General features: G+C 36.9%; 1 protein-coding gene across 13 annotated transcripts in view; it reads right to left on the bottom strand.

The window, feature by feature from the left end:
* Positions 1 to 16576, bottom strand: part of TMEM117 (transmembrane protein 117) — a 432585-nt gene that overhangs the window by 189372 nt on the left and 226637 nt on the right. For 10 of the 13 annotated variants that reach the window (XM_023643408.2, XM_023643413.2, XM_023643407.2 and 7 more), the window contains one exon: positions 11626 to 11725. The exons of the other annotated variants lie outside the window; for them this stretch is intronic. In XM_023643408.2, coding sequence (XP_023499176.1) covers positions 11626 to 11725 — 100 coding nt within the window. The remainder of the gene's footprint in view (positions 1 to 11625; positions 11726 to 16576) is intronic. 13 annotated transcript variants of the gene reach the window in all.

Raw genomic sequence — 16576 nt, 5'->3', positions numbered from 1 at the left:
AAAGTCTTCATTCAGAAAATGCAAATTGCAAACTACATTGTAAGATGTTCTCATTTATGAAACACCGTAATTTTTTAAATTAAGTAACACTAACAATATTAACAGTTATAATTCCATGTGCTTTATCTTTTATCTCACAGCAGTTCGCAGCCATATTCTCTAAGTAATAATTACTAAAAGTAAGCCACCCCCTGGGTAAATGACAATAATACTTCCTAACATTTAATGAGAGGTAAAGAATCAAATTAAAGCACATGGCGAACTGGAGGTACAGATCATTTGCTGGTGGGAGGGTGGATCAGAAGGAAGCTCATGTAGATGACGCTGTATTAGAATAGGAAAAATTAGCGGCCTGGCCCCTTGGCAGATGGTTAAGTTTGCACGCTGTGCTTTGGTGGCCTGGGGTTTGCTGGTTCAGATCCTGGGTGTGGACATACACATGGGTCATCAAGCCATGCTGTGGCGGCATCCTACATAGAAGAACTAGAATGCCTTACAACTAGTATATACAACTTTGTACTGGAGCTTTGGGGAGAAAAAAAAAATAAGAGGAAGATTGGCAACAGATGTTAGCTCATGGCCAACCTTCCTCACCAAAAAGCATACATTTAAAAAAAAAATGGAATAGGAAAAATTATGGCATGACTGTTCTTCTCTATATTATGAGCTAGCAGGAGGTGGGGGATGCCTGTCCTAATATCTGGAAAGGGAAACTGCTTGAATAATTTGAGCCAAAGCCCAGAGCATAGGGATATTGGTCAGCTTTTTAACAAGGTAGGTATACTTAAAGGGGAATTCACTGAGCATCAGAAGGAATCATAGTCAAAGCCACTCTGGAAGAAGCCCAAATAGAGCTGTGGACTTAGCACCAGAGGCTAGGTAAAATTAACTGAGCACTTACATTGCCCTGTGGCGACGTGTGGGCCCTCAAGGTGCTGGGACTCCATGAGGAAGCCAGCCCTCCTCTCACCCATCTTTGCCTTCATGCTTTCTTCTCTGTTGTAGTCTCTCAGCACCAAAAGATTCCTCTCCTTGGTTTCCCTTCAGCTTTCACATCAGATGGTTATGACCCCAGAGCATATGTCAAAATATTCCCATGCCAAACTTCCTGGAATCACCTTACAGAAATGGTCCCCAACATGTCTGCATATTAGACTCTCTGGGAACCTTTTAAAAATTCCAACACCCAGGCTACAATCCAGACAAATTAAATCACACTCTCTGGGAGGGGGACACAGACACCAGTCATCGTGGATGCTCCCCAGGTGATTCCAATGAAAGACAAATTTGGGAACCACTGCCTTATGGAATTCAGGTACAAACTGATTGGGACAACCAACAAAACAATAAACTTGGTTCATTATATCTATAAAGAAACTGCCTAAGAGCTTTGTAAATACTGACACTTTAATGTTATTTGTATTCATTTTAGATTTCCACAATGCATATTCATTAAGTACCCATCTGCATACCATTTCCTTATGATAAAGCAAAGCTAGTCAGTCAGTCAACAAATACAGCATGAGCTGTTAGGTCTCTCTGCACCCATGCTGGTAAGGGCTAACCTGACCGTAATAACAAGCATTTCATTAACACTTCAGAAAGTGCTATTACAAAAATGTTTTTTGCCCACTTGAGCCTTAAATGTTTGGGTGGAATGAGTGCTAAGTGGTACAAGGACTCTGGTTGTTCATACAAGGCAGCTATGATTAGAGTACAGGGAGCTCTTGTCTCCCCTGCATCTTGTGGTCATAACAAAATGGGGAGAACCAACCCTTTAGAGAATGGACAAGTTTATGAGGTGTGATAGAGATGTTCCAGAACAGCACATGCCCAAAATTCACTCCTCACGCTGATCTTTCTACATTCATGTCATGTGTCAGTTTCGAGCTTAATGCCCCCTGTTTATAAAGCATGAAACAGAAGACCAGTGGGCAGAATTTGTGTTGAAGTTATATTCTACTCCACATTCTTGATATTTTTGTACTAAACTGAATTTTGATGCTTCTTCATAGGGAATATGCTCTCTGGTTCAACACAGCTCCCCCCTCCCTTTCACACACATCCTTTTATCTCATACCAGATGTTTCACACTTTTACTAGATCAGCCTGGCCCTCAGGGCATTTGAATTTGCAAATCCAGTGTTTATTATTTATGCAAGTTTAACACAGAAAACTACTGTCACTTAGTAAAACCTCACCACAAATTGATGACTTAGGATGCTGAAAGAAGGCTGGGAAGATATGAGTAGACCAAAAGATATTATGGGACATCAACTGCTACACAGGACAAGTACTCGCCATTCCAGCAAGTCTTGGAAAGGGCTGACTGGGGCAAGGCTCTGAATGAGAGTCCTTTAATGAAGGGAAGTTAACTTTACATGCAATGATATTATAACTCCATTTTTACCATATTTAATATATTCTAATGTTTATTCCCTCACTCATTTTTTATTCTGTAGGTAATTAGTATATATTCATAAAGTGAGTAATCCTTCATAAATCTAAATCTAAATTCTTCATAAATCTAAAGAAGATTAATGAATAAGTGAGCAAGACTGTCAGAAGGGCCTTGGACTGCTAAAGGTCTGTAACTTTGCAGCATCAAAATTAGGTAAAATATTCAAAAATAACATAGAGACAACCTATTTGATGAGTTTTTTGGGGGCTAAAATAGTGCTAACATTCATTTTGTATATACATTATTTTCATAATTTAGAAAATGAATTTTTAAATGGTCTTTGAAAAGACATTTTATATTTCTACCAAAATAGTAAAACCAATTTTTTGGTCAATAAATAAATATTTTAACAAATATATAATTTTAATTATACTTAGCCCCCTTTTAATATTCAAAAGCATTGTACAATAAGCTTGTATAGTAAATTATAAGATCACTGTATAAGTAAATATTCATTCACAGAATGAATGAGTTTAGATAGACAGCATCTGGTTAGGCAGAATATTGGTTCATTTTGCTAATTTTTTATTTAAGCAAAATAAAAACGCATTTTTTTTAAATCTGCACTTAGATTCATCAAAAATCTTCCGTTGATTCTATGACCTCTAGTGGAAATTGAAAATGCCAAATAGAAATTAATTATAACCAAAGTCAAAGAAAAAAGTACTCAGACCTTGAAAATTACTAGCTTTCATTTTTCTTCAATAGCTACAGGTTCACAGTATCTTTTATGGCGTATTTTAAAAACCTTTACGAAATGTGCTATTCTTTTCAATGAAAACAGACGGCTTCTCTCCTATTTCATCTCACGCACTCGACTCATCAGGCATTACTTCTCACATATCGTCTGCATAGTAGTCAAGAACAGTTTGGAAGTTTTAACTTGGTACATGTGCTGTCCTAACTTTCTGTGAGCCCTGGTATACAGCATTAAATAAACTACGCATGTGGACCTACCCTTCTGTTGTATTCGATATCTTTGGAGATGTCAAAGATATTTATTTGGTATTAATACTGAACTAGTAATTTCCATTACTATTGTATGCTTAATTGACTCCTTTCCTTGTGCAATGTCATGTTCACAAAGCTACTTAAGATGTTTCATTGAGCCACTTGGTAGTCTAGTGAAGGATACTGAGTCAGATCCATGTCTTGGATCAGCCTTAACATATTTTGTCCGCCAGGGCGAAAGGGAGTTCTTTTTTTCCCAATCAGCCTTCAGATAAATAAGAACAGAGAAGGATATATGCCAAACATGATTTTATTTAACCATTCGTTATCAAAATAGTCCCTCTGTTCACTTGAGTTCTTCAGTCTCTTGAAACATGATGCAACAGCTTTTATAAAGCAACAACCACAAACCATAAGTACCAGGAACTTTATTGCTATAAATTTCCTTTTGATGTTTATAGAACATTTAACTACAAATGCAACAGATACCATGAATATAAAAATCTTCAGTGCTCTAAAAATCCTCGGGGCAAACAACTGCTAAAGGATAGCAATTCCAAATAAACAAAACACTTAGCACTTAAATAACCAGGAATTACAATATCTGTCTTAATGATAGTATAACACAAAGCTATTCTTTCACTTTCTTCCAGTCCCAGAAATAAGATGCTTTCAACCACCTATATTTGCTAAAAGGGCATAGGAATAAAAGCTAAGTTTTCTAAAGTTTAAAAGTCATAGTTTGGCTGGGATGTGATGCATTATCACTTAGGACCTGAAAAGATATGCACTCCCCTCCTCTCAACTGAAGACAAAATTCAACAGATTTTATTGACATGCTGGCACAAAAAAGTATCAAAGCAACTTCTATGTCTATATCCCATGTCTTATTAAGATCTATGATTAAATAGTCCCAAGAAAATGATTTACCTTAGCAGGGTAGTATAGTAGTTGAAAACATCAAAATGTTTGGAAACTAAATGTTTGGAAACACGTGCACACACACACACACACAATAGTGTTTGGCTCACAGGAGGACACATTAAATAAAAAGTAAAAGAAACGTATAAGGGGAATGATCCAACTACTTGTAAAATTACTACAAAAAGAAGTATACAGCTTCCTTTTTCAAGTTCTAATCCGAGCTAATATTAACAACCAGCACTCATTTCATTATATTATTGACTTTCAGAAGGAAAAAAAAAATCAAATATCACTATGTCCTGGCTTTTATTTAAAGTTTTTCATCATGTTAGGAAAATCATAAAGAATGTATGGACAAAAAGGACACCTGCCTTGAGGAAGTATAAACCAAGTAACAGAAGTAAAGTATAATGGAAGTAAAAAGCACTAAAATTGAGTTGGGGATGGAAAAGAGGAAAAGCAAGCATCTCCTGCCTCTAATGGGAGGGTCTTTTTATCAGTGAGGTCCTTCGTGTCTTTCACATCTTAATGTAGTTCAATTCAATATACTTTCCTAGATGCTTTTCATACTCTTAGAATAATGTATTCCATAAATTTTTAATAAATGAATATAAATTGCATATATCTATAACATACTATGGAGTTTTTGATAGACGTTGAATTTAGGAGACATAGCAGAGTGAGAATTTGTGCTTCTGTTCTTAAGTATCTACATGCTATACTACAACCTTTTTTACTCAGAAATCCTTTTTTATTTCACATCATATTCTGTTAATACTTTAAAAATCCAACAGACCTGACAATTAAAAGACCCTCAATCACCATTTGTGATGCTATCTGAAAATAGGAGGTTAGACTTTATTAATTTTTTAGTGAGAACTTATTATTTTGAAGGAACATGAAACACAATGCTAAATTATTTATAGAGACATTAAAATATTTATACATGCAAAGGCAAAATGACCATATTTGGTTCCCTCTACATTTTCTAATGAATAAAAAGGAAATGTAAAAAATTATTCCTCTTGTATACTCTGTTTCAATCAGAGGATAAAAGAACTGGCAATGTTTTTTGGCAATTATGTGTGCCATTAAGTCTCCTGTCCTTGGGTGTTGTCTGTGTGGTAGTCCATGTCGGCGCCCTGCCTAGATCCTTGTTGCCTACTGGTACACCCCATTCCCCAAGAACATTAAGACCTGCCCAGGGGATCAGGCCAAGGGTAGACCTCACTTGAGGCCCTATGACCACATCTTTGCTTAGCTCCCCCTATTCTCTCTCCTACTTCTCTCATCTCCTTACAGGTTTCCCTGAAGAGCATTTTCTCAATAAATCATATGGCCCAAATCCCTGATGCATGTTCTTTTTCTCAGGAATCTCACTTAAGACAGAATCTTTATAGAATGATAGTATATTACCTAATTAAATGTTTGGTCCAGTTTCCATTTTCACTGTATAAAATAATGCAATGCAACATACAAATTTAGTACACATGGGTTAACTAATAGGGAAGGAAACTGAAGTCATAAACTAGCTCAAATGAATAAGTAGACAATCCCCAGGCCACCGAGGCGGAGCGTGCGAACTTAACCACAACACCACCAGGCTGGCCCCTTAAATTCTTTTTTATTATCAAGTGCAGTAAGCTACTATTGCTACTTTATTTCAAGTACTAAATCAATTCAATTATGCTTTTTATTCTGTCATTTTGAAATATCAGAGGAAGAGAAATAATTAGAAAACTGGCATTGATCATAACATGAATTGTCAAGCTCAATGCCAGACAGAATAACAAGCAAGATGTCATGTTGGTTATATTCCAGGTTACTGTTCATTGACAAACTAAGCATTTGCAAAACAGTCCACAAAATAGTGACATGTATATAATAGAAAATTTTGAACTATTATTAATTTGATGAAATGAAAATAACACAATCACAGCCCTTCCTTAGTAAGTGTGCAATAAGCATGAGAAAACAATAAAAAACTCACCAAGTTTTAGGTTAGTATGTATACACAATCACAAAATTTATTTCATATTTCCTACATTCAACCTTGAAGGAATACTTTACTCTCAAACACTGCAGAAATATTTCCTCCCTCTATTGTGTTCTAGATTTATAAAGTAATACTAACCCAGAAGGAGTATCAATTATTCTCAAGTATACACCATTCTTTAATTCTCTCTGCCTCTGTCCACTGAAGTTTAACTAATTGTTTTATGTAGTAATAGTTCTGTGCTTAAATGGTTGAAGGGACGTATCTCAACTTAGCTTCCTTCCGTCCCCAGAGTCAGGAGCAGAACTACGACAGCAATAATGACCATTCAAAGAACCCTCCGGCAGGATCTGAGAAGCTCAACCTTTGTTTTATCAAAGAATGACTTTTATACTCAAAGGTTACACCACCATTCTGGGAAAACTACATCAACAATCTGTTACTTCCATTCAAGGAGTTTAGAAGCAAGTGTCTTCCTGGTTAAGGAAACAAGCTCAGCAGGAGCAAGTGGAGGCGCTGGGAGGAGAGGGGAAGAGATTGATATCTATGTACCCTGAACAATACAGCTTTCCTCTCTCCACCTTTCCAGCCTTCTAGAACGTCCATTTTACAATACTGAGTCACAAAAGTGAATGAAGAAAAAAGAAAGGGAACTTAGTGTTTATGTGCTCTAATGATCTATCTGTTTACTCTTTCAATAAATATTTCTTGAGCATTTATTTTATGCCTGGTACTGGGTTGGGTATTAGGAATACAATCGTGATCACAGTTGACATTGTATCCTCTCAAGAAGTTTCCAGTCAAGTAACGGAGAAAGAGTTTTCAGCTTTGTCTCTTTTTTTCCTAAACATTGGCACCTGAGCTAACATCTGTTGCCAATCTTCCTCTTTCTTTCTTCTCCCCATAGCCTCCCAGTACATAGTTGTATGTATCCTGGTTACAGGTCCTTCTGGTTGTGCTATGTGGGATGCCACCTCAGCATGGCCTGAAGAGCAGTGCCATGTCTGTGCCAAGGATCTGAACTGGCGAAACCCTGAGCCACTGAAGCGGAGTGCGCGAACTTAAGCACTCGGCTATGGGGCTGGCCCCACAGCTTCGTCTCTTAAATAAACACAGTCTTTTGAAACAAAGATAATAGCAACATAAATATGAAGTATAAAATCTCTCTGAAGAAATAGAAAATGTGTGAAAAATAAGAAGGAAAACTTTGTCACTCATGTATTTGGAGAGATAATATAGTATTTACACATAATATGGGCACTGTTAAAATAGAAGGGTAAAATACATTTTTAAAAACATTTTTTCCTAAAATTATATTCTTACTAGAATTTCAATAGAGAGAAATAATTAAGCAAATTTTAAAATTTTATTTCTTGTTTTAATCTGACTAGAAAGGTTACATTTTATCAGTCCAAAAGTATTTCCACATGAAGGTATTGACTAAGCTTGTCTGGCTCTAATGGAACACCCAGTGCCAAGAAGAAAAAAAAAAATCTGTTAAAATCACACACAGTTTTAAAAACATATGGTCACTATAAAAACCTGAAATAAAGGTAAAGTCAATTGGCAAACAACTACTAAATTGTTTTATGTGTGTGTGACAGTGCTTCACGGTGGAAGCTTTGCTAGTAATGGCACATATATGCACACACCCACAGACAATTCTAGGAAAAATATGTCAAGGCCAACCAAGGTCCTGTGACTATTGGGAGTTAAACACATAGTATATGGTTTTGTGATGACGATGCTTTAGGGCGACTTTAGTGTTTACCATTAGAATTGTCTTCTTTAGATCATGGCTCAACTTTACTCCATTTGCATCATTCCCTGTTGCCCCCCCCACCCCCACCCACCCAGCCACGAACCGCCAACCTGTCTGATGCCCCTATCACTATCCTGAGCCATATACCATTTACCATATACATTTACCAGTAAGTGAAAGCCACTAGAGCAGGAGGAAGTAGGGCTGGGGAAAGGGGATGGTTAGGTATAGACAGACAGGAAGAGATTTTTCCCCCTGGTATTAAAGGAGAGGCAAGCAAATGCCATCACGATGTCCTCAGAATCCCCTGCCACCTTAGAAGCGAGCAGAGGCTGGGACCTTTGTTTCCCAAAGAGGGGATGGTAAAACTGGGCAATGTGCTGTGGGACTGGCAGACCCCCCTCAGCTCCTTGCTTTATGGCACAGAGTGTGGACAAACATGTGGCCACATGGCAATGATGTCGCATGAGTCACCCAGCATTTCTGTTTTGTGCATGTCTCCAAGACAGCGCCTCTCTGCTCCTATCAACATAAAGGGCCAGCTCAATGCTGAATTATATCATTTGTCACTTTATGTATATCTTTTATATTAATTTTTTTAAAAATCTATTTGACAAAAAAATTAGTAACTTCAACCCTGACTTATACATTTTTTTTGTATTCTGCACAAGGCACACCACAGATCCAGGAAAAGTCAGGACTGCTTAGGAAACTGAACCCAGTAGAGCTGGATGTTCAGTAGGGTAAGAATCAAAGATATTTGTCAGATGGGCTGATATCAGCCTTGCCTGTGGATCACATCAGTCCTAGTGTGCCTTTTAAAACCATGGAAAAGTTCTGAATTATTTCCATAACAGAAAAATCCTCCATTTCAGAAATACATTAAAAGGCACACTTCTATTGGAAATGTAAATAGTCACTTGCTTTTCCATGATAGTCACCTTTATCATTGATATTCACTTCCTGATGAGAATTCTACAGACAAATGAAGGTCAAAGCTACCTTAGGCTCCTCTCATGAGGAAAACGATTACTTTTTAAAATGTTATCAATGCACACATATGTAGACATATAAATATTTATATGGAAACTTACCGCCTAGTCAGTGAATAGAAATGGGAATAGAAATGATGTGCTCTAGGAATCCACCGTGTGTGACTGTACTTTCAAATCAGGAGAGTACTGTGTTTCTTTTGCCATTTCTAGCCCAGTGTCTGATGGGGAAAGGTCAATATTTCATATAACACAAGGGAAAGGGACTTTAGTTTCTCCCCCAGTATACAGACAGGAAAAGAACAGAGGCCCCAGAAGGTTAAGTGACTTAAGATGTTGCTAGGTTAAACCTGTAACATAGTTTTCTTGACTCTCAATCCAGTTGTATTTCTGTGGTGCTGGCAGTATTGACTGGAGAATTAATCTATGGTATAGGAAAAGGCAAAAAGTTACCAGGTTAGCTAGTAAAAATAGAAGGCATTACAGTAGTAAATTTAGGAGAAACTATGAAACCAGTAAATAGGGGCAGAGCTATATATGGCCCAGGAAATACTATCTTGAGGGAAAGTCTGGGAAGGAGTTGGATGGAAGAGGATCACAAATAATGATGTCATCATGGGAAAGAAAATGATTTATGTATCAAATGGCTGACTTGAGCCTGCAAACTCCAGAGTAAGCTCCTAGGTCTTGTTGGTCTGTCGCTTCTCCCCTGACTTTTATCAAGGTCAGTGTTTGATAGAAGTCAAGAAGCAAGGTACCATATACTCTTAGTCTATTCTAGCATTGGCAATTGCAAGGAAACTCCAGACGCTCTGGACCCCAGCTTCAGATAAGGTGGGATGCTCATGCTCCTGGGGCTCCATAAAAGGGTTAGGAATTCTAGGAAGTCTGACCTGCCCTTCCATCACTTCAAAGGACTGGGTCTAGCCAAGAGGATGAGGGTCCAAAAACATGAACAACAACAATAAAGCACTTGTGTCTAGCACACACTGCAGCATTTTATGTCCTGTTATGGGGCCACACATTAAATCTTTAACAGAAAACCTGCAACACCGGTAGGAACTATTAATCTCTTTTAAGAAATGCGCAAACTGAGGCTCACAGGATTGTCTATTATTTGTGGAAAGTCAAACCATAGGGGCAAGATTGGAGAATCCAAATTTCTGAACTTAATCCACTTCTTTTCCATTTTACTAAGCAGATTCACCATAAAATGGAGTGAAAAATCACAATCCATAATTAATGTAGAAATTTTTCAAAAGGTATCACCTCAAATTTCAGGGAAATTACGTGTTTAAATTTCATATAGTTCCTTCTAAATAGATTTCCCAATGGAAATAGAAACTTTTGACATGAGGCAGCCTGGACTCAATGTCTGGCTTATTCTAATGGCTATTTCCAGTGATTATAAATAAAATAAATCACTTTTCAAATTTAATTTTCAAATTTTAAAATTAATGGAATGGGATGCCTCTGATAATTTGTGCTATTAACATTCTAAAATTGAACAGAGGTGGGAGGAGGCTCCAAAACAGGCTATACAAACTCTTTTATGGCTACTTGACACCCTCGCAGGATAATCACAGTAGTAGCAGTTAAGATATTATTGCTTCATGCTCCTTGAAGACACCTGTTCTAGGTAAGAAGCCAAGCTATCAGTAGAAATGGCAGTAACTGTTGTGGCAATATACCTGTGGTCTCCAGGGCACACGTGTAGGGGCCAGTCCCTGCCAAGCCTTGTTTAGGTCGAGCATCATCTTTCCTTTGGTAGGTCTCCTCCTTTTCAAGCGAATGGATGAATAAAGCTAATGAGGATTAACTGCACTTCTGAAAGGTGTCAGCGAAGGTTAGAAGGTTCCATTTGTATGAGAGTTATACTCTGCACTCTGAGATTCTCCTATAAACCTATAGGACCTAGAGCCTTTTAGCTACATACTGCATTTAATTAACCCAATGGCAAAAACCAGAAGTTACTGTCTTGAGAGATGAGCTCAGCATGAAATATGGTTTGTATACTTATTGCAGGCTTATAATAAAAAAGACTAATAATGAACAAAGAGATTAAAACAGACAACTTTCTTAGTTACCATTAAGTTAATAGGTTCAAATGTAGAAGACTATATTAAAAGCCTTTAAAGAATGTTTCAGATGGTCTTCTGAGACACACCAGACAACATTCCTTACCTGAAGACTACACATGAAGAAAACATTCCATTAATTTTATGAATGTGTATATGTTTGTATGTCCATACATCCACACATATATACATATGTATATGTACATACACATATATAGATATATATGTATTTTATAAATGAATATATCCCAGTGGACAGTCATCATTAATATTATAAATGCATTTTTTCCTGAGGTAAACAGATACTGTATATAATCTCTGGATTTATCTATGCTCATGAATTTGTTCCACTCGAAAGAGAGGTACTATTTTGTGCTAAACCATCAAAAGCGGTGTCTATCCAACATTATGAATAAGTCTTCCATCTGATGTTTGAAATGGGTGAAGTTAAAATTTCTTACCATCCAAGCTGTGACAAAGTCCCCCATCCAGGTCCCTACCGCAGCTAATTTCATGAAACTTTCATTTCGGATGCCCATATAGTCTGTAATGATATATGCTCTGTGGAAACAAAGACACAAGACATTGCCCAGACTCAGAGAGCCATATAGTCAAAGCTTTCTGATTCAGCAACCCGCAAAGGGACTTCTCCCCCTTTCAACAAGCTTTCTTGCTTTTGTCTCATCTCATATGCTTACAAATCTGAAAGGCTAGGAAGAGCTCTGAGGGTGTCTGGGTCAGTTCCAATGAGATTTGAAGACTGATTGTGGCTATACCAATTACGATGTGCATTTCATTTTTGAGCTGTAAGACTGACAACAGCTTTTGGAAAATCAAACAGAAATACTCAGCAAAGGCATCATTTCATGCTCACTCAAGTATGAGGAGAGCAAAAACAATTCCTGAATTAGAGTAACTTGAAAGGGAAGAGAAGAGCTCACTTTCCCTTAGTTCTGTCAAGTCAGAACTATTGAAAGGGACTAGCCTTAGATATAATATCATACTTGAATAATGTTCAGAATAATGTTGATTTGAGAAAATTTCCACGAGATGAAGCAATGGAACATTTGATTCAAACATATGTGGTTTAAATTATTATTTAAACACAATAACCAGAAGATTTAATTTCACTAAACACAAGTAACAAGGCCACGCTTATTGTTTAAGAATTTTCATTTCCATTTTCTCATCTGATATTCAAAAAAATCCTAAGCATTATTTTCCCATTTCCCAACTTCTCTGAGAAAGCTGGGACACAAGGAGATCACTTAACTTGACCAATCAATGCCACATAAGTAATGAATGGTAGTTAGAAATCAAATTTCTCTTTCTCTCTCTCGTCTTTTTAATTCTGTTTTTTCACTGAGATCTTTCTTTTTACTTTAGATTTTGTTCCTTTTCTTAAACATGATAATACTTGTACAGTTTATAGTATTAATTAAACTTGATTCTTCTTAGATTAACTTTAAAATAACATATAGTAGAGAACAGTATGTTTGTTATTTATCTACTTAAACTATGAAGAAGCACTTTTTGAAGTCACGAGAAGTAAAACATCTCCAATTCAGTTTTTTTTTTTCTGGAGTTATTCCAGACAGTTTTCTTATCCATAAAATAAACAGATATTTAGCTTTATTTAAAAACAAAAGCAAAGTTATAAACTCTTAAAACAACTCTTGTTCCACACACTTCATTTACCTACCTTTGAGAGTGTCTATGTAAATATCTTAAGGTCATACCTCAAAATTCTGGGTCTCTAATTCCACAGGTTTCCATAACAGCCCCAAAATTTGTAGCTACCATAAATTGCATGCTTACAATGCACCAGAGATTGTTATTAGCCCTTTAAATACAGTGTCTCCATCAACTTTCATATCAGTACAACAAAATGTATTATTATTTCTGTTTTCCGGAGGTTGAACTGAGGCTTTAGAGAATTTTTGCAACATTCTCAAGGTCAATCATCTAGTAAATGAACAAGATTTGAAGCTAAATTTGATTGACTCCAGAATCTAGGCACATAACCACCATACCATACCTTCTTCGTACAAGTGTGAGTGGAGATATAAAAAACACAAGGAATATCCACTCTGTTCCCCAGTGTTTTAGTAGGCAATGAAGATCAAGACTTATTTCCTCTGAGGGTAATTCATAACAAGAAGTCAAGAGTAGCACCCAGAAGCTGCAGCTCCCCAGAACTACCACCAAATCTTGGACCCTCATTGAGTTGACCAATCTAAGCAGACTCTACTGGAAGCCCCCAAGGTAACTCGGACAGCTTGGCATGTCTCCACTATTGTTCAACAGTTCTTGGGCAGTGAACTCAGTGTACTATAGAGTATTAGCTCTGGTAGTTGTCCAGCTCTTTCAATGACACCTATTTTGAAGAATGTGCTCAATGCCACATCCCTACCTGTCCACTTTGCCAATTAGTTCTAGAATACATTGGGTTGGGGGGGGGTGGGAATTTCAAGGTACATTTCTTGTGGTTGTATAGAGGTATGCAAGAGAAGGCATCAGTTTTTTATTTCAGCGCCTAAACATAGGGATCAGATGGATAAGCTTGCAATAGATCAATGATCCAGCCAAGAATAACTAAAACAAATCTAAATAAAATATAAAAATTACCCCCAAGATCTGTTTAAAGGTATCTGAGAGCTGATGAAGCAATGAGGACTAGAAAAACCAAGATGCCAGATTGGAGAGAACTGTGGAAAGGTTAGCTATATTTTTCTCAAGGGACATTTGCTGATTCGACATGCAAGGCAAGAGGGTAACAATCTGGGCTTTGCCTGGGCAGATGGCTGTCTCAGTGGGTTGGAGAGACAACATTAGAAACTTAAGGAGCCAAGACCCTTGTGAGAAAGGAGGTCTCCAGAAGAGAGCATGATACACAGCTGGTTTTCCTTTCAAGACATTTGCCACATTACAAACTTGTTCAGGGAAGAGGCTAAGAGGCTAAGCAGAAAGTCTCTGAAAAGCATAACAGAGGTTGGCAACTTTATCATACTGAGGAGACTATTATAGTTCATGACCTGCCAGAGGGAATGGCCCAAGAGAATACACTGAGCTATGGAGGGCTGGACAAAACCAGAGATGGATGAGTCCTTGATGAGACTGTAAATCAGTCTTTACCCAGTCCATTCTAAGACTGGATGAAGGTGATCAGCTCCTACTTTTTCCACCTAACAGAGGAAAGAGTGAACCTTCTCCAGAAGAATAAAATATTATCTAAATACTCTACACATTTTTATACATAACATTCATCACTCATTCAAAAATTACTAGGATGTCAAGAAACAGGACCATATCACTGAAAATGAAGAGAGAATACAATATTTAAAACTAGATAATAGGTTCCAGAGGACAGGGAGATATTTTGGCTATTCTTTTCACTGTCAATTCCCCAGCACCCAGAGCACAGCCTGTATAGAGTAAGTGATGAACAAACATTTGCTTGATGTATGAATGAATGAAGTAACCCAAATTATTTTTATTTATTTCTGTATGGCATGGGTAGACCTATGTATGTTAAACCCAAGAAACAGGAATAAAATGAGATTGAATCATGAAGAACTTTTCCACAGAGGAAGACATTAAATATGTTTTTAAATCGTTTTCTGTGTTCACTTTATTACTCCAACTACATTAGTATCTCTTTGGCTGCAAGATAGCTGTCCTGCACACATCTAGAATGATATATCTGCACAAAATAAAGAAATGTCCCTCCTCTGTGGCTATAGGCACATGGTAAGTACTGGATGCTATGATAACAATGCACATGAGATAGCAAAGATAATTTACAAAATAATTAATATATTTAAAAGTGAAGAGTGATATGTAAAAGTTAGTAGTTGTTGTTGCTTTGGACAAATATAAAGAAGAATGACAAATAGGCAGATCTGTTATAAAACTTTTCAACTACTAGCTCATTGATTTGCATGTCCATTAACATTTAACAATATTTCCTGCTCCGGTTGCGAAGGAAGGAATGTGCATACATTTTTATCAGCAATTTTAGCCAGCTGCAATCTCACATTGGACTCTAAAAAAGTAAAGCTGTGAAGCTTTATACTGAACAGTTTTGGGGAGTGAGTGATTCAGAATTAAATTTTATTTGCTAGGAGGCACTATTAAAGTTTTATTTTTGTTTAGAGTTTTAGCTAATTATTTTAACTATTCATACATAATTTGTTTGTTTTGTTTTGCGCTTTAGCTGGTTATTTCCACTATGCATAGATCTAGAAAGTCCTGCAGTTCTACCAGCCTTCGAGGTAAATATTGATCATTGATATTTTCTTCAAAGACTTTAAATGAATTTCTTTTCAGGCCATAACTTCGGTTTTTATTTTTTCTGGAGATTTCAAGCTTTGGTGTCAAATCCATAACAAATGTGTGGAAACTTCAATAAACAGGATTTTGGAAAGTTTCATAATTATCATAACAGCCTGAAAACATAAGCTACCAAGACTATCATACCTAGTGAAACCTATGTGCTAAATGGCCCTAAACCAAACAGATTCTAACATGGGCTAAATAGTCAATAAAACTATAATAAATTGGTCTTACAGGTGAGAGTCTTCATGAGCAGCAACGAAAATTCCCGTTCATTTCAGTCTATTACTTATATATAAGTGGATGCAGTCAATGCCAGGTGATTTAGGAGTTGAGTCTCTGAAAGTTTAACAGGAGGCAGTAAACATAGATCATCGAACCAATATGGATCCATGCTTCACTGAAGATCCATCTGTGGCCAGCTGGATTCATAATGTCACAGCTGCCTCTCGAAGGCATGTCTGGGCAACATAAACAAGATTGGGGGTTTCATATACAAGTAAATCATGGATAAGGAGTTGACTTACATGAGTACAGACCTGCATTAAACACAGTGAAACTAAAGCAAAAACTCTTAAGTATTCTTACAACATCGAGGTGAAAATTTGTCACTGTGAAACACCAAAAATTAAACCTAGATTTATCATATTAACATTTTCTCAATCTTTTTATGTTTATAATGAAATGACTAACAGCCTTTAATCCAGTCACTTAGTCCACTGTTATCCAAATAACCACATTTTAGTATTTTTGCTCAAAACTCCTAGTCCTTGACTATTAAAAGACTTTGATGGAGCTCAATACATTTCTTCCATGCAAGACCTAGGTATGAAGCTATGGAGCAAGGTCCTTTGGAATGTCAAAAATACTGCAGACAATCATTAGAAGTAGCCCAGAATGATTCAAATTGCATCTGGATTCAACAGTGCTCACAGATAAAATACCAACTCAAATTTCCCAACTTTAGCCATTCATCCCCTCTAATTCTTATAAGGGAGACATATATAAGAAGACTGTAGATGGACTTTTCATTGAACAAACCCACCCTGACGGTGAACACATCCACCACAAACAACT

The sequence above is a fragment of the Equus caballus genome, chromosome 6 (assembly GCF_041296265.1).
Source record: "Equus caballus isolate H_3958 breed thoroughbred chromosome 6, TB-T2T, whole genome shotgun sequence".
Lineage (NCBI taxonomy): Eukaryota > Metazoa > Chordata > Mammalia > Perissodactyla > Equidae > Equus > Equus caballus.
Note: the sequence above shows the minus strand (reverse complement) of the source record. Positions and strands in the feature narration are given on the sequence as shown.